The sequence below is a fragment of the Gavialis gangeticus genome, unplaced genomic scaffold (genome assembly GCF_001723915.1).
Source record: "Gavialis gangeticus isolate Ggan-Ray unplaced genomic scaffold, GavGan_comp1, whole genome shotgun sequence".
NCBI classification, from domain to species: domain Eukaryota; kingdom Metazoa; phylum Chordata; order Crocodylia; family Gavialidae; genus Gavialis; species Gavialis gangeticus.
In genome coordinates, this window is record NW_017729016.1 from 3343357 (window position 1) to 3362722 (window position 19366).

General features: G+C 44.9%; 1 protein-coding gene across 1 annotated transcript in view; it reads left to right on the forward strand.

The window, feature by feature from the left end:
- The window catches only part of TEKT4 (tektin 4), a 29622-nt gene extending 14976 nt beyond the window's left edge, over positions 1–14646 (forward strand). The window contains exons 2-6 of the mRNA XM_019512702.1: positions 8260–8330; positions 9932–10075; positions 11385–11607; positions 12336–12490; positions 14307–14646. Coding sequence (XP_019368247.1) covers positions 8260–8330; positions 9932–10075; positions 11385–11607; positions 12336–12490; positions 14307–14523 — 810 coding nt within the window. The 3' untranslated portion in view covers positions 14524–14646. The remainder of the gene's footprint in view (positions 1–8259; positions 8331–9931; positions 10076–11384; positions 11608–12335; positions 12491–14306) is intronic.
- The last annotated feature ends 4720 nt before the right edge of the window (positions 14647–19366 follow it).

Below are 19366 nucleotides of genomic sequence, written 5' to 3' on the forward strand. Positions count from 1 at the left end.
TTGCCTTGAAATCCTTTCAAGGGGCCTGCGCAATGTTAGCACGGCGAGGTATGCAAACCTGATTTTATGAGATAAACCCAGAGGTTTAAAATAGGATGCCAGGCCGTTAAAAACAGTCTGCCCTGCTGGGGTCCTGAGCTCTGTGCGCCAGAAGAATTGCTCTCGTATTTTTCTGTAGTCAAAAAACGAGTGACAGCTACAAGCTGGCATTTTCCGAGAGCTCCCGCGCTCTTTCCTGCCCAGGGCAGGGGGTCGGACTCGATGGTCTACTGAGGTCCCTTCCGACCCTAAAAATCTGTGTAACCTAAGAGGTGCCTCAAGTCTAATGAGGGGTGCCTTGAGTCTAAAAAAGATAATTTGTTAGATGAATTATCTAACAAATAAAAAAAGACATTTTATTTTTTGCAGTTTCTCAGTTGGTCTAATAAAAGGTGTCATCTCTGAACCAAGAGTTCTAGATTTTTGCATTATTTTTTGAGGGGGGGAGGGGGTCTAGCACTGCCTTTGAGACAATGTGCAAGCTGCAGCCCAAAAGACGCTTCCCCGCAGAGCACAAGGACCCAGCTCCGCTTGCTCCGGTGCTGGACTCTGCCTTGCTCAAGCTGGCCTGTAGGTACTTGGATACAAGTGAAGGAGGCTACCAGCTCCATGGCGTTCCTGTTCCCATCTTGGTCCAAGGATGATCAGTATGGGGGCCTTCCAGAGCATCATATGCTGGCATTAGACGTCTGCGGCTTCCACTCACATGCAAACACTAGGACCGGCGCTCTTCTCCTGTGGAAGAGGAGGTGGAAGTGGGACGGATTATGCCAGCTCAGTACAATTTAGGTCCCAGGCTAAGAGCCGGTTGCAGCCCTCCTGTAGGCAATGGCTGGCCATCCATCTCCTCCCCTTATTACAAGGGGGAGAAGTGGTTTGATTGCGCCGAGGGAAAGAAAGAGGTGGTAGGCTGTGATGTTGCATGATAAAAACCAGAATCTACAGCATACCGAGCGACTGCAGGGGAGACAGGTCACCGTTGCACTGGATGACAGCTCTTGGCAGGCACTGAGCATATAGAGTTGCTTTCCTGACAGCCTTATATTAACCTGATGCTGTTCTGAAATGCACCAGCTCCGACCCTTTTTCCCTACAGGAAGCTACCTTCCTCCGGCAAAAACGTTGCTAGCTGCTTCTCATAAGCTATTTTCAGGGCAATAGTGCATGCAAAATATACCAGGCTGGAAAGAGCCCTTGGAACGGTGCCATCCCATGGGTGTCACAGTATTTGCACATATGTAATTAGGATAATAGATAATTAGGATAATAGAATGGGCTCCAATGGTGCTCTCCCCTACCTTGGGGGGCTTTAAGAGAAGACTGGACAAGCACCTGGGGTGTCTGACCCCAGCTCTCTTTCCTGCCCAGGGCAGGGGGTCGGACTCGAAGACCTATTGAGGTCCCTTCCGACCCTAAAAATCTATGAAATCTATGAATCTATGAAACCTATGGGCCCAGGCTGTAATTGCAAATGATCCTCCTCCTTGTGTCTGAGGAATAAACTCATAGCTACTTATTTGCAATCACCAATGTTTTCTGAAAGGTGCCTAAATTGATTCAGGATCAAATTAGATCCCGTTACCGATCAAATGAGACGCCACTATTACCACTTAGAGAAGCATAGGGGAAGACTTCATTGAGAGGAAGTTTATTGAGCCTGGGATCATGCTGAAGGGGTCACTGGTATTTTGGAGAGCATCCCAGTTGATAATATAGCAAGACGAGCTAGCATTAGATGGCTTCAGAGATACCTGCCCCATAAACATCAGCGGCATTATATACAGATCTAGCTGAAATTCTCTGATGCTTTGTAAAGAGCTTGATGAAATATCTCTTTACAACAAAAAATATCGCTCTAGTGTAGCTTCTTTCTTGCATTTCTTGTCTCTTGTCCTCTGGTATGAAGAACTGTTGGCTCTTTGCTAAGTCCTTCCGCTCCCGCTGCTAATTCTTTAACTGAAATTACAGTTCTCTGTTTATGATGACAAAGCACGGACAGCCACCTAGGTGCCATCAAGAATGAGTGATGTGATCCCAGGCAAGGCATACTATTAGACACAGATGCACTCCCGAGAAACAAAGATTTTGTTACCATGCCAATGACCTTTTCAACAAGGAATGAGGGACGAGGAATACACAATAGCAGAGGAAATCCTCCACATTTTTAACAGAACGGGTTTTTACAGCAGAGATTTTTGAAAATAGCAGGTTTTCAGATACACTTGGGCGTGATCTTGCTAGCTGTTTCAAGATCTGGCTAGGGCTATATGCCTTTTTCTCGCTGCAGGAGATCAGTCCCTACCTTGAATGTCCTGCTCTTCAAATGCTTAATAGCTATACTTGACACTTATAGCTGTTCTTCCCCAAAATCTAGCTGCCCATTCAAAGTTAATGAGCCAATTTACCAGGGAGTTTATTTTCATTTGCTTGTTTATTTGACAGCTTTAAGCAGGTTTTATAGCAAAACTCCTATCTTTTTTCCCTGCTCACATGTCTATCCTTCTGCTTTTAACCCTTCTCAGAAGCAGTGGGGCAGTAGAAATATTCACTCAAACGTGTGCCTTCCTTTGGAAGTCCAGTGTGGACTGCATGAGCCACTTGTCTCGTGCCCCAGCAAAAACCCCCCAGAAGGGGAGATGTGTTCCTAAAATCAGCTGTGGAGACAATTTGACAGCACTGGTTTGGGGCAAGTTTTGACCGATGCGGTCAAAACTTGCCCCAACACGTCGCTGACTGTAAGTTCCCCCTTTTTTTACTAACAGGCTGCAGTGTTGCCCCCAGAGGCACTCCAGCATATGGTCTTGGAGAGGAGCATCGTTCATTAAATCTCCCTTGGGAGATCTGCTGGGAGGACCGGATGGAGGAAGCCTGGGGGCTGCTGCTCCGCTCTGAAATTCTGGGCGGGGGGTTTAGCAGTCCGTGGTTTCTTTGTGCTCCTTTGTGCAGAAGTGAGGACCCCTTCACACTTCTCATCCGCTCAGAGGCAGAACTAATGCGAGCCAAATCTACAACCAGCGTCTTCTCAGCGGTGCATGGTATATCACACCAGACAGTAGGGCTGTGCAGAAGTTCGAGGGGTGTTTCATTTCGAGGCTGTTTCGATGCGTTTCGGGCTCAAAACAGCGAAATCAAAACAAAACAAAAGACTTTGAAACAGGTTCGAAACGAGGGCACTCAAAACGTTTCAAGTTTCACAGCCGGGCTTGCTGCAGTGCGGGAGGACAGCATGCTGCCGGCTGGGGCCAGCGGCAGGACCAGGCTTCCCGGCAGCCTGCCATCATCCCGCGGGCAGCCCGCGCTGCAGCAAGCCCGGCTTCGAAACTCGAATCGTATCGAAACTTTCGAGGAGGGAGGAGTCTGTCACAGCCCCGCAGCCCTCCTGGGGGGTGCGGGCCCCCGGATCTGCATGAGGGATGACAGCATGCTGCTGCCGGCAAGTGATATGAGTTTGGCTTGTCAGCAGTTTCCCAGAAACCCCTGCACCTATCTCCTTGAAACTCGGCAGGTTTCATGCCCTCAGAAGGGGCTACTATTCCTGTACCTTTTATCCGAATCAGGCAAGAAATGATCAAGTTACAGGCTAGAATGGGGAATCATGAAAAACATTGAAACGTGTCGAAACAGCGACGAAACAAAACGAAACTCGAAACAAAGCAAATGGTGAAACAAAAGTTGAAACACAATGGTGCTGTTTCGCACGGCCCTGCCAGACCGGCACACGAAGAGGGAAAGCATGACATGGAAAGGTGGTTTCCTTTCCTTTGTGGCAGAAGCCATTACAGATGACCCCTCAAGAAGACCAGGAGCAGTTGTGAAGATGCCCTGAAATCCTTGAGTTTTGGTTCCAGCTCCTCTCTCTCTGCTTTTGGAGAAAGGAGTCCTATTTAGGACATGTAATGCCACTTAGCTATTGCTGTCATGCGGGATACATTTATTTAACCAAAGCTTCTCAGGTACATAGTAGAAATCAGCTTTGGAGTACTTAGAAGAGATTACTTTACAATACATCATTTGAATCAATTCTTCCCTGTTTGGCATAGAAAGCACCTCATTGTTGCTCTGCTTAGGAAGAGAAGGGTGGAGGAAGAAAGCAGTTTTTTCTTTCCTAAAAGAAAGAAAAGAGATCATTCCTGAATAAAAAGGATGAACCCATATAAGCTGTGCCGTTTTCTTACTGTATCGAGCTCCTGAACTGCAAATACATGAACTCGGGGAAAAAGCCAAATGTGCACCTAGCTTGAATGATGTATTTGAGCAGCCTGGCACATGCTGACATGTCCTCTAAATCCCCTCCACCTCAGTATAAATACATGCGTGTAAGCATCTTGTATTTATAATAGAGGCACTAGCAGAGGGCTTGTCACAGGAGAGTATATCATCGATAAATCACTTGTCGGCTGTGTATATTCTGCATGTCAAGTTTATTTCTCCATATGCAGTGTCCAGTTATTTTAGCTGGGTGCCAAATACCACCCCTGGGCAAGCAGATGTAATTATTTTTAAGTCATTGGTGTTACCCTGGAAAGGCATTTGGCCCACCTCCTTGATTCATTGCACCTTTGATTCTGCACCAGGGAATGGTAACGCTAACTTAGTTGTCAAAGCAAAGGCATTCACTGTTACCGCTATAAAAATGCAAGGGTCCTTTTTTTGTTTTTCTTTTTACATATTGAAAGAAAAAAAAATAGAATAGCGCATGTTTCTGCCAGAGATGAGACTGGGACAAGGGGATGGACAGAAAATGCTTTCCAACCTCCATGATCTGTCTCTTTGCCAGCTGAGCTCGTGTTCAAGGGAAACGTCCCCAGCAAACAAGCCTCTTCTCAGTCAGGCAGCCCTGTGCAGAGGTAACTGGATTAAACACACTGAGCTACGTGTAATTATGGCCCCAGACCAGTTCAACTGGCAAACAGCATAGTGGTAGAGAAACCCCTATCCTCCAGCCTCCACCTCCCTGAAAATATGTGCTGTCCTCCGTTTTGTCTCAAGCCTGCAGATCCTCATCCTGGCTTCACTCTGCCCATCACAGTTATGCCCAGGTATGCTTGATGTCACTGAATTTCTAAGTGCCATCCCTTCCCTTTGCAGTTCCTTGTGCCTGCAATTTGCGGATGCAAAAATGGAGGACGGATCCTATGCTGCTAGATCGCTACCGTTTGGGACATTCATAAACCTTTGCTCTTAAATATTCCCATGGCTTCTTCCACATATCAGGAGGCAGAAAATCGTGCATTGTGATGGATGTATCATTTCAAGACTGTTATGAAGAAAGACACTAGCACCATCACTACAAAGTGCAATGGCATTTATTAGGCACTAAACTGCAAACTGCTTATTGCGTTTTCACTGACAAACATTTATGACAACAAATGGGGTCTATTAACTATGGAGAGGAAACCTGAAAGCATGGCAGGGTTACTTTAGCTTTCATAGTGGCTCATTTTAACAGACAAGCTGAGAAGATAACACATGAGATCATTAAGGGTGGGAATAAGAAGATATGGCCCATCACATCTTATACGCCTCTGAAACCTGGTAGTTTGTAACACCCTTTTGTATCCCCTTCTTGTGGCGTGGGCTGGACCTTCTAGGCAATTACTATTACAGGTCCATGCTCAGGTTCAATTTGGGTCATATATTGGGTCACCTCTTTCTTAAAACACCTCTTTGAATGGGGAATTGCACAGAGATTGATGGCAGGGGGGGAAGCTAAAACAGCTGCATCTCTAGATGGTAGTTGCCCCTCCCAGGGGTGCTCCGAGGGGCAGTTCTGCAACACGAGAAGGCAGCGGTGAAGTTTGGTATCGCTCCTGGTCATATTTCCCAGCTGGGTCAGGGATTATCTTTCTCAAATCACTTCCTTTCAGCCTGGGGGCACCTATACACGTGCAACCAGAGAGCCTGGGGAGGAACCAGTGGAGCTTTTTGTGTGGAAAGAGGGGCAAATGAATAGCATGGAGGCAAAAGGTCCCTTGGTTTCCCATCATACACATGTAGGAAGGACCATAGGTTATGGGTGAGCATGGGTCACAGCTCACTTGTCCTTTCTTCTCCCTTTCCTGCGGCTAAGATATCTTTAGCCTTGGATCAGCACCAGTTTGCCAGGTACATCATATTAAGCAGTGAGAATTTATTGGGGACTACTTCACTTCTAGCACATAATGAATTTGTCCATAGCTGGAAGTACTGGAAGTCCTGTCCCACAGCCCTTAGTCAGCACTGAATTTTGTCTGGGGCAAAAAATGGAGAATTTGGGGGTGGAGGTGAGCAGGGCACTTTGCATGTCTTTTACTAGATTGGACATAGCCAGAGAAACACGGCTGTAAGGCAAGAGGGAAGTTGTAAAGCAAGAGGGAAATTTAACTAAGTTCAGATTGAACTAAGCTGGAGTTTGATCGGAAGTGCTCCGTCTTCCCAGTTTCTGGCTGTAAGATTAATTAGGAGGTCCCATTGGTTTCTGTAGCTTAGGTGTTAGCACGGTGCTGAGTTTGTCAGGAAAAATCACATGGTAGATCAATATCTAGAAGTAATTGCTGGAACACATTAGGTTTCTCCATGTTCTACTAGGTTTATGGTCCCCATTGACTATGACAATTGCTACCGCAACCTTGCTATGCTCTATTTAAGTGCACACCTCCCCAGCAGAGATGCAGTTAATTTTAGTTTGGGTCATTCACCAAGCGTCTCATTTATTTCAGCACGGAATCACTTTTTCCACGTAACAAACCCGCATTGGCCTCGTTTAAAAACTAAATTGCATGTTAACCATAGAGGGAAATGGTCTCTTTATTTACACGGAGGTTACACAACACAGAATAAGATTAGTTTTCTTTAATGCAGTTTCAAATGCTGTGCTTTGCTAAACCTTTCAAAATCCATGTGGCAAAGTGACGGTCTTCTGAGAAATCAGCCCACAAAATATTTCCTATCATGCAGAATATAAAAGCCTCATTTCTCTCAATTGCAAGCAAATGTTATTAAAGGGATACCATAGGGGTGGTTTGAATGGCCTTCTTTTTAAAAAGCTAACTTTTCTTTTCTATCAAAGCTGTTATTATCCATAAAAAAACCAATTTGTTCGGTATCGTTTTCCCCCTCTGTTTCTTACGATGAACGTCGATGGTTTGTATATCTCCTTATTTGTCGAGACCGTTGTTATAATGTGGTCATTTAGTGCCAGTAGGGTTTTGAGGGAACAATTGTTCAGGAATTTGTGCTTCCTGTGTTGGTTGTTGGACTGTATTTGCAGTAAAATAGCAAAATGAATAAGGAGTTTTTTCATGTATATTAGCTCATTTTCATGTCTGAACCACAAACATTGGGCTTTGGAAGTAAGAGTACAGCGGAGGAAATGGAGCGTGTTCACTGGACCAGCTACCGCGTAACAAAGCATAAGCTTTCCAGGTCACAAGTCAACTCACTGAGCACAAATAGTTCATACCCAAAGCAAACACCTTACAGTCCAAGACGAAGAATAGATGCTTTCCTGTCCAAATCAATTTAATGCCGACATTCCTTTAAGATTTTACATTCTTCCACCCGTTGGACATAAAACAGTTCAAATTGGGACCTCAAGCATCCAGGCCATCTCAAAGTAGGCCACGTCTTCATGGCTTCAACCATGTTAGGAGGAAGATGCTCCTCCACGTACGTCACATCAATGACTAGATGCAGATGTTATTTTTCCCCACACACCTTAGAGTTGGCCGTTATCAGATGCAGGATTCATTTGAGACAGCTGTGGTCTGGCCCTATATGACCAAAATGCAAAATCCATTGGATTATTTCAAACTGGGTATCTTCAGCCTGTTTACATGTATAGTAATGCTGTAGGTGATCTTGCAACACTCTCTCTACTTGTAACCTATGTATTACACATGTTGTATTAAATATGACAAAATATCTCTCTTACTCTTATATTATACGCACTCTATTAAAACAATGAATTTTCAAGAATGGGTATATTTTGAAGTCTTTGTGTCTTTTTTATAGATGTACCAGACTTACAGTTTATCAGTGAATTCACTCAGCGTTGATTGACCATCTTTGTATTTTAATTATAGCCGACTCCTCAAAAGATCTCCGCTTACAGTAATGACAACCAGTGCCAAAGATAATGGGTAACAAGAGGAAGTTTCAGCAATGTCCCAACAGGTGCTGATAGCAAGGACCTCTGCAAATGGGATGCATTATTCATATAATCTTTATATTTTTATCTAGGAAGCAGAGCTTATCAGAAATATTCAGGAGCTTTTGAAAAGAACGTTGATGCAAGCTGTTAACCAGATGCAGTAAGATGCTTTTTCACTGTTTCCACTGTACTTAATTTATAGGATCATCTCATAAGGATAGACATCTTAATGGGTGAAATTAGTCGCACAACAGGATCTCTACACTTCTTACTTCCTATTTAAATCCTCTAGAAAGAGGTGGTTAGATATGCAAATTTAGCATTAGCAAGCAAGCTGATAGAAGTGTCATGTCATTTTGTAGCAGTGTTTTCCATTATGCTATATTCAAATTTTTAGTCTTGCTTGCAAATATGCCTACATAGTTTTGTGACAGCTCACAATTGCATTTCAATAGAAGTATACTACAAGCCTTTTATTCTGAAGAAGCTAGTGGTCTAAGCTCATTTCATTGTGCCTAGCATAGTTATATTAAAATGCCCTTTAAAGAAATTTGACCGAAAAAGGAGCTTTACCAGAGTTTTTGCTGCCGTATGTCAATATAAACTTAAGACCTCTGTAAAAAAAAGGAAACCCCAGCGTTCAGGCTTATATGCAAGTCTATTGCCCTTCAAAAGTAACACATACTTTTATTTATAATATGCCTCTTTAGGATTTCATAAATATTTTTTCTCCAAGGTATTTCAAGATACTATGTACCGTTAAGCACATATAACATACACAATATCTTTATTCTTAAGTGTAGCTATTCACGATGCTCTGCTAGATGTAAAAGCAGAATGCTATTTTAATTAAGAAAGCATGTAAAAAATGGAAGCACTCAGTGTTTTTAAGTTGTTTAATTACCTCAATTCAAGCTCAGTAGAGCATCTATTGAGCATGCACTCCACTTCAGATCAGTAATTGTTTTAAACTGGTCTTGGTATTACCTAGGTTAGCCTAAATATTCTTTAATTTGTTGGTTTATACTGACATCTGGTGGTAACAAACAAGAGAAAAATGATACTTTTTGTAAACCTACCCTCTCTAAGGATATTTTACAATTAGTTGCACTCAGCACGAACAATTTCATTTAGAAAAGAAAACGAAACCACCAAGTTTAGTAATGGCAAGTCATTTTTGTGTTTTCTAGAGGACCAAATCATTCAGTTTCCAAGGTATAACCTAGAGGGGAGTGGAAAAGAGAATCCAGTAAATGATATGGGTCAATTCTCAGTTGAGTTTCCTTTCCACCACAATTATCCCCAGGCCCAAGTACTAGGGTTGCCAGCCCACCTGGATTGGCCAGGGGTCTACCGAAATCAGTATTGATCTCCTGGTGACTTTTGAAAGCAATCTAGGAGAGTATTACTAGGATATTATATTACATCATGTTGAGAAAAAAAATCTGAAATAGCTTCAGTCCCAGTTGGCAACCCTACCAAGAAATCCCCTCTATACCACAGAGACCCAACTGTGCCATGACCACAGAGAAGAGTTGAGTCCAACAGAGAATGGGTAAAGCGAGGTATTTAGTCTCCATATTCTTCTCTGCAAAAAGTTCTGGGATTAAGTGTTGGCTGGGCTCTTCCAAGAAGTAAGCTAGCTACTCAGCTTCCATTGAAAGTCCCAGGCTATGACCTTGGTCCCAGAACATTTGTGATGACTTTGCAAAGTTGTGTGATTTTCCCAGCAGTGATTTGTGATACTCTTGACCTTTTAAGATTGAATCGAGACCACAAGCAGATCTGTGAAATGGACTGGTCTGATAAGGTCGAAACCTACAACATTGATGAAAAGTGTGGAAGATACAATAATCAGAGCACCAACATCCAGTTCCATCCTGGCTCAGCAAAGTTTGAGGAGAGGTGAGAAGGACTTGTTAATGACCTCTATGGAGAAGGCCACAGATACTCAGCGAAGGTATGGAGAAGGTGTCTCCATACAACGACCTGTATGGAGAAGGTGTCATGTATGCTCAGTGAAAGTGGAGTAAGCTACCTTGCATTGACTGTGGGATAAGAGTGTACCTATGGATAGTTGTATCTGATGGGCTAGAAGATCACACCTACTGCAGTTGAAGTTGGGAGGGCACCTCCTGGGGACACACAGCAGCTAGCTTTGAACTAGCCTGCTCAGGTCTTGGCAACAGTGCAACGTCCAACATTTCTGGTGTGTTTTTATGCCGTGCTTGGTATCTGAGCTAGCTTTGAGACAGCTGCAATCAGATGTTGGACTGTGGTGTAATTTTAAAACAGATTGCATACATTGCACAAATGCATATTAAATGTTGCAGAAGTATTTTGCAGTAACTTCTCACACACTTTTGGGGGCTGCTCCAAACCCCACTGACGGGCTCTCATTGATGGCAAGCAGTAGATTACGCCTTCAGTTAGTGACTGAAAGGAAAAGTTCCACTTCTCTTACATAGAGCAAAAGTGTATTGCTTAGCTATAGGAAATCTGGTTGCTTTGTCCCTCCTCCAATCAGGGTCTTCACTATGTGATACACAGAAAATCATGTAGTTTCTTCTGCTGCTCAACAGATGGCAAAGTGTTGCCACAGAATCCTGTTTCTCTGTTTGCCAGATTTAACTAACATGGATTATAAAGCTTAAATTGGCCAGAAATCCTAGAGTTTATGTCCTGCTGTCTTCATAGCGCTTGCCCTCTTGGACTACCTAAGACAGGGGTGGGCAAAATGCGGCCCGGGGGCCAGATGTGGCCTGCCAGGCCATTCTGTCTGGCCCACAGGGTCCCTAAAACATTTAGAAAATTAATATTTATCTGCCCTGGGCTGCCTGTCATGCAGCCCTTGATGGCTTGCCAAAACTCAGTAAGCAGCCCTCTGCCGAAAATAATTGCCCACCCCGACCTAAGATATAGGAATCCTTTTTATTCCTGTTTGGGAAAAGTGATGAAACTCTGCATGGTTCCAGATAATTTTTACTTCCTTCAGAAGCAAGGAGATAGGTAGGCGGTCATTGCGTGATAGATGCACACATATTACTTCTTCGTGTCTTACATGCATTAGTACTAGAGGGTTGATGCCAGCTCAGAGATGTTGCTGGCCTGGCAGAAGTTGCCAAAATGGGATAATTCTCCTTAGTGCAACTTGGAAAAAATCCAGTCTGAAAACAGGAGCCTCTGACTTTTGCCCGGTCACCTCTTCTTGCAGTGCCTCCACACCAGAAACCTGGGCAAAATTCAGTCACGACAACATCTACCGGGCTGAGCGAGAGAGACTAGCATCCGTCAACCTCCGTTCGCTGATTGACAACATCCTGCACGATGTTGCTGAGGACTTGCGCATGCAGTGTGCTCTCGTGGATGAGGCTTTTGCCAAACGCTGCGAGGAGATGGAAGATGCCAAGCACAAACTGGAGCATCACTTGAAAAAAGTAAGGGCTCCCTCCTATGTATTGGCTGCAAGGTTTCTATTACCTTTTGCTTCTGCTGAGACAATTGGGATAGGATGATCCCCTAAGAAAAGCTTCTGAGTCTACAAGGAGTGCATCAGGTTAGTATCCAGCAATGGATTCTGGTCCCAGTTATGCTGAAATCATATGGTCTTTTCTGTTGGCCTAAATAGAGATGGACTTTCCCACGTGCTTCAAGTGAAATCTGTCTGTAGTATTTTGCTAAATCAGATTCTTATCCTACGCTAGCAAGAAGCTAGGAGAAAGAAATGGGTATTTCCCTTCTTTTTATAGCGGCTCAAAGTTGACTAACGCCAGAACCTTAAAAGCAGAGAGTCTCTTATCTAATTCAAAACAGCCTAACATTTTTTGGGTTAAATAATGTGCCAGAAATGATTTGCTGAAGTTAATTCAACCATGAATAGGGAATACTAAGAAACTGTACATCTGTAACCAGGTACAAGGTATTCTTCAGCTCTTCAGAGCAGAGATCGCCATTTCCATTCAGCTCAGAGCAAGAAGAGAGCTTGCTGTTGCCATTGTGCATTGTGGCCACAAACAAGCGAGCAAAGTTATCATCAATTCACAGGGCGCGTGAACGGGCCTTGTTAGAATATGCCTACAAAGCACCGTGCTCTTGTATTGTGCTGCCTAAGCAATTTTCATTTGATGAAGCCTGTCTTCTTCATGGTTATTCTCTTTCCTAATAGACCCTGACGGAGATCGGAGATCAAGAAAGCAATATTGCTTCTCTCAAGCAAGCTATCAAAGACAAAGAGGCACCAATGAAAGTCGCTCAAACACGGCTGTATGACCGGTCATTTCGGCCCAATGTTGATCTCTGCAGAGATGCAGCGCAGTTCAGGTAAAGAGCTTGAAGTCCTAAAAGACCCCAACTACATCCAAAGACCTGTATAGGCATTAGCATCAGCAGCCTAGAAGAGCCATGTATTTTTGTAGCCAGGGGCCTTCAGTGCTTAATCATGAGGACCAACTCTGATATTTTTCACTAACATAACCCAGGTGCATATCTTATTTGGGGGGGCATATGGTATGCAAAAACATATGGTAGTCACTCACAGGTTTTGAGAGGCAGAATGTAGAAAAAAAGATATTTTACAGAGTCACAGCATAGAGCTGGCTTTTTCATGGATGGAGTCCAGTGTTAAACCTATACACCTTAATTTTGGAGGGTTGGTTTTTGAGGAAAAAGGTGCGAGACGTGTGAGTAAAGTCATTTTGAAGAAGATCGTAGCCAGGGCTACTGTAGTCATAAATAGGACCGCCGTAGACATGGTTGTATCAACTTACTTCTTGGAGCAATGTAGTTTCTTTGCTTTTTCCGCTGATCCAAAATAACTTGGCAGATCACGGATAATTTGCAGCCCCTACACTTGTTGGCTGAGGTTCATTAGGAGGTGGGTTATGTGGCGAATGAGTTACCCTCCCAGCCCTGAGGAGGTAAATGGGCTGTTCATTCCTGTAAGTGGGGAAAACTCCTTCAAAGAACCGGACTGATGGAATGTGATTGTCAGTAATAACCTATTTGAGAACTGGAGATGAATATATCCTTTTCAGTTAAAGGATCAAATTGTGCCACTCTTGATCCCCGTTAGGGTTCTTTTAATTACTTTTCATTTTTTCCGCCCCAAAGAATCGGGGATGAGCTCTTCCAGCTATACAGTGTATGGGTAGGAAAAATGCAGCAGTTGAATCCAGTATGCTGTTTCGCTCTTCGGTGGAGTGTGCAGTACTTAGATTTAATCCCAGTGCTTCGTGCCTTCTCAGACGCACTCATTTCGGGCTGCAGTTCTTCAGGCTATGCCTACACAAAGCTTTTAAGCATGAGCATTGCCTTCAGTGTGGTTTAAGGACATGCTTAAGGGCTGTGTCTCATTGTTTTGTTGACCTGGGGGCTTATATTGTTTCAAATCACTCTCCACCCTCCAAAGATACCTGCACACAGGGTCTCTCATCTTGTGAAACAGAAGTTTGGAGAGAGATGCAATGCAATGTTCAAAGTCCTCCCGGAAACTCAGTAGAGCACCGGGTCTCACTTGGAAAGTCTTCTCTCAGAAGGACAGATTGCAGTTCGATCTGAAATCAGATGGGAGACTGCAACCTGATTTCAGTTACATCAGCAGAAATCTGGAGTTACTCTGTTGGCTTCGTCAGTTCCTCCAACCTTACACCAACAGAAATAAAAAAAAATGAGTTGAAATAAATATGCAGTCAATGAAAAATGAGTGCATCATGGAACAGTTCGTATGCCACCCTTTCTTGACAAGGGGGCTTGCACAATGCAACAATTCTTACGTCAACGGATAAGTTGATTATGACTAATGGCAAAAAGCTCTCTAAATGCTCCTTAGACATATTTTTTACCATCCAATTTTTGGGAGACCTTTATAATTGCAGTCATCTGAATGCACTCTTAGCTTTAGGCTTCCTGGAAGAGATCTCACTCACCGCTCTGAGAGCAGCTTCATTTTATAACCCAATCGCTCAACGTCTCCATTACCCACCAGGCCCTGGTAATTGCAGGTCTAACAACTAATTACTGGGCTGTTGAGTGTCATGAGAATAAAGACTACAAACTGTAGAGTCATAACAGTTCACATGCCTTTGAGAGTCACATACTGCCGGCTTCTAATTTTTATTACTTATCTAATTCAATTCAGGCTGATCAGTGAAGTTGAAGAACTAACAGAGTCCATTGACTCTCTGAAGAAGAAACTACAGGAGTCTGAGCAGTCCCTGAGAAACCTGGAAGACACACGGATGAACTTAGAAAAGGAGATAGCGGTGAAGGCAAACAGCATTTTTATTGACAGGCAGAAATGCATGGCCCACCGCACACGGTACCCTGGTGTTCTTAAATTAGCAGGTTACCAGTAGCAAAAATATGGAAGGCTGGAAGAAAATCCTAACCAAAAATTTGTGATTTTTGTAATAATATGCTAAAGACATTGACTTCATTGTTTACTTCTTTTATCTGAATTAAAAGGCATCAAAATATAACCCCATTTGCCTGGTTTGTACGCTTGGAAATTCATCATGTCTAGACGTAGTTTTCTAGACAAAAACTTTAGATTGCCTTGAGTTTGAAAATGCGAGTGCAAAGGCAGATTTCATGCCACCTTGAATCTAGTCTGTGTGTTTCTTATGTTTGCATAGATTTTACACGGTGTGGCGCTTTCATGCTTTGTTGCCACAAGACGAATGAGGCAAAGAAAGCATTATTTCTAGCTTTCTTTCCTTTTCAAACTGCCTTGCTGTGAATGCGTTTGGGTGTTTTTACAAGAGAGGAACATGCTTGTGGTAGGAATAGATTCAACAGATTTGAGTTTCAAGCTGCTTGAGTGCAGAGAAAAAGTGTCTAGTCTGCACAGGGCAGGTTTTTTGCTGCATGCTGGCAAGGGAGTAAACCCAAGACATCTGCCTGTATCATCTGGTATAGAATTAAATGAGTTTAAACTCTCCAAACCCAACTTAGTTTATTATTCAAGAGAGGCTAAACATCTTATGGATAACTGAATGCCCCTTTTTAACATGAACTTAGCTATTTGGTTGTCAAAGTTTACCTTTTCAGAAGGTTCCCACTGCTTTCAGAGGAGTAGTTCATGAACAAAGGACTCATTAATACCATCTACCTTAGTGAAACCATGTAGCATGTATAATTCACCCATGAGTCTACAGGCACCACCTCATTTCATTGGCAAGTTGCATCAAAGCATAGAAGAGAAGAGGTTAAGTGAAACAGGCTTCTTTGAAGGTGAATTCACATATTTTTAGTTTTAAAAGACAGTTTAAAAACATCCTCCCTCCACATGGTCACTAAATTGTTCTGCTTATTACCTTGAGCATGAGAATAAATGAGTGTAACAGTTGAACTCTGATAGCTATTTGCTCAAGCACATATTATCTTAACACAGGACATGCATATTGGTTTTGGACCAGATTAAAAGCTTACTACAAGTGTTCTGAAAAGACTTGCATCAGTAAGGCACATTCTGACTTGGTATCTATTTCCAGAGTTGTTTTGCATCCATGGGATTTAATATATATATATAAAAGATATCTCCTATCTCTACTTGCTGATCCAATTTTCATCATCCAGAGCCTGAATCATGCTCGTTAGGAGCAGAGATGATGCACAAGGAAGAGTCTATAGCGCCTTGTATAGCTTCACAAATAATCCCGAAACGCTACTAAGCAGAAAAGTATCCACTGAGATTTCCAAAGCATCTAGATGTGTAACACCCATGCTACTTGGCTTTCAAAATGCCTTTAAAATATGTAGCCCCTTATAACCAGCACTCCCAGACCCTGTCTGCACCATGAATTTCCCAAGAGTGCACAGCCTGCAGTTCACACTCCGTCTTAAATGAAAGAGTTCAAATGAGAACCAAAGTCTGGAAGTTATTGCAGTTAATCTTTGAGGCCCCACTCCAGGTGATTTGCAGCATCATTACCAAGTAACCTGCAGGGAGATGGAAATGTCTTTCTGTGATGCTTTCCTGGGTAACTGCTGGGCCGTTTCGTCATGCTGCAGGCCCTTTGAAAAGTAAAACAGCAGCAGCATTTGTATCTCAAGAGCAATAAGAGCCATGGCGACAACTTCCACCGCCTTGTACGACACTTAGGAATTGCACATTTCTCTTCTGAGACGGCAAATGTGACTAATTCATGAGACGTATCAGCAGATTACCTGAGCGCACGCTGGGCTAACTGCACAAGCATTCATTGCCGGCAGCTTGTATGCTGCTGTCAGCCGCTCCGCTGTTGGTGATTATGGCAGACAGGATCAATTAGACAGTGGGGCTCGGTGCTTGTTGTACAAGTGAAGGGAATGATTCTCAGGGTTAAGTTACGCAGGAGATTTAGGCCATATTATGGGTATTTAAGATGCGAGCATCCCCGTGTTAAAGCTCGTTAACTCATGCTAAATGGCCTCCGAGCATCTTTAAGTTGTACCACTGTAGGCGAGGGTTAACTCTGGGCCATGCTACCTAGCTTGCGTTAGGGTAGCTTCGCTGCTTCAGTGGGATATAACTGGCAATTTGCAGTCCTCCAGCATCCCAGGATGCACCACTGCCAGCATTCCCCACCCAGAGCAGGGATAGAGCCCAGGTATCCCAGCTCCTAGCCACACCCCTGCTCATCAGCCCTTTAGTGGCAAACCAGAGCGATGCAAGCAAGAAACAATATTAACCCTTCAAGTGCAATCGCGCAGTCCCACATTTCACAGATTTAACATGGTCTAAGTGTAACGCGTGACTTCACCATTAGTCTGCACCCAAACCGGGAACGTATTTGTCTTCCCCTTATTCTGAAGCCCTTCAAAGTACTTGGTATAAATTAGAGCTGCCTTCCCAAGACTAGTGCATGCTGACAACACCCACAGCACACTTCTACATTGAAGGATGAGAACAAGGCCAGTGCAAATCTCTTATACCAGCTCTGCACCAGCTAGTGAAGCCTTTGAAGCCAGGAGTCCTTGAAGGAAACCTTTCCCCTCCAGTTCAGGGCACCTTGTCATTCCCAAAGTAACAACAACCGGCCTGAAGCAAACCCAAATGGCATAAAAATTCACAAGTAAAACTAGTAGGCTGCAACACATGGCAAATGTATCTGTAAAGAAATCATTTCCATTTGCCTTGTCGTTTGTGATGTCACCTTATTTCTCCTTCTGGAATAGTCGCAACAGTCAGCATTCAATGGAAAGTGAGTTAATATGGGATGTTTCATATTTTGTTCCAAAAATAGCTACCCACTCTCAGCTATTTGTCATTCATTTTTGTCCTGTGAGAAGCTTGCAATCGTGCAATCGGCAAGTCAAAAATATCTCAGAGGACTAGTTGTCTACTGCTAATAGCGACGGGTCAAAGGAAGTATTTTTGAGGAAACTCAAAAATAAATGCAAAAATCTAGAACTCTTGGTTCAGAAATGATACCTTTTATTAGACCAACTAGTAAATTGCAAAAACAACTCTCTTTTTCGGCATTTTTGTGGGTGGTGGGGGTTGCACGTCTTTCTCCTCTTTTTCTGCATGTCTTTCTCCTTTCTTTTGAATGTCTTTTTGTCTTTCTTTCTTTCAAGATGGCTGCGGCCAGGTGAAGCCCTTCTGCGTTCCTCCAGCTCAGGTCCTTTCTGAGGTTTCTTCCCCACTCTCTGCCCCCCCGTTTCTCTCCTGCCCCCCCCTAAACATTGCCTTTCCCCAGCCTGTGCTTGGGTACCTCCTCTCTGCCCCTTTTCCCCGCTTTCTGAGCTTTTCCCCCTGGGCTCTGGTGTCCTCACTTGCCTGCGCCCCTCCCCACGCTCCCACCTGTGCTCTCCCTTTGATTCCTGCTGCCTCCCTCCCCCAGAGCCCCTTACCCTGGTTTCCGCCACTTCCTCCTGTCTTAGGGCTTGCCTTCAGCCCCTACAGGGCTGTTTTGTCCCCCCTGGGGCCGATTTTGGGGCTGTTTTAGCCCCCTCCCAGTCCCCAGCTTCAGTTCAAGGCTTTTTTCCCCCACCTTGCAGTTAACCCTCTCCTGCCCAGGATGGCTGCCAGAAGCCAGGGCACGTGGCATGGGGGTATCTCTGCAGACCTGCCCCTTAGCCATGGCCTGCGGGTACATGCCCCTCTCCACATCAGGGTGGAGGCCTGCACTGGTGCTCAGGCGGACCTGGTGGAAAACCGAGACGTCCGGTACAGCGCCCGGGTGAACTCAGTGCCCATCATCTACCTGAGCTCCCCTAGCCTGGTGAAGGAGGTGTGCGGCGGGGCTGGCGGTCTTGGGTGTCCACTACCTGGCTACACCCCTGGAGACCCTGGCAGTGCGTGTGGTGGCCTCCAATAATCCCCTGCACCTGCCAAACCAGGACTACACCAAGCGCTCGAGTGCTATGGCATCCTCACTAGTCCCTGGCGCAGGCGTTCACACTCCTCAGGGAGGGCCTCCAGACCCTGCCTCTCTCCGTTACCTTTGTGGTAGATGAGAGATGGTATGTGGTCTACCTCTCCCAGGGTGAGACCGTGTGTCACAATTGCACCAGTGGCTCCCATCTGGCTGCCCAGTGCCCGCAGGGGCAGCTGGCCAAGACACCGGCTGCTGCACCTGCGCAGGGAGATGGCACGTCCACCTCCAGCATGGGAGCTTCGTCGAAGGGTGGGGCTGGGGGCTACCGGGACTTGTTTGCAGCTGACCCCACCTGCCCAGGGGCCACACGGTGGCTGAGTGATGACCTGCCGTGCCTCTGCGCTTCGCAGGCCGAGGTCCTAGAGCGCAAGCTCTCTCTGGCAGAGCTTGAGGCCGCTGTGGGGGGGCCCGCCTCAGGCAGGGCCCCAGGCCTTGACGGACTGCCCGTGGAGTTTTACAAGGCCTTCTGGCCCCTCCTTGGGCCCAGCCTCCTCCATGTCTTCTGTGAGAGCCTCACCGATGGGACCCTGCTGACCAGCTGCCGCCGGGCGGTGTTAACTTGCTTTCCAAGAAGGGGTCCTTGGCTGCCTTAAAAACAGGCGGACAATCTCCCTTCTGTGCACCGACTATAAGATCTTGTTGAAGGTGCTGGCAAACCATCTCTACGCTGTCTTGGCCTCTGTCATCAGGCCTGAGCAGAGCTACTGCATGCTGAGCAGGACCATCCAAGACAGCCTGTTCCTGCTGCGTGACCTGCTCGTGGCTGTGGAGCAATTTGGCCTGGACGTTGGCCTAGTCTCTCTGAATCAGGAGAACGCTTTCGACCGTGTCAGCC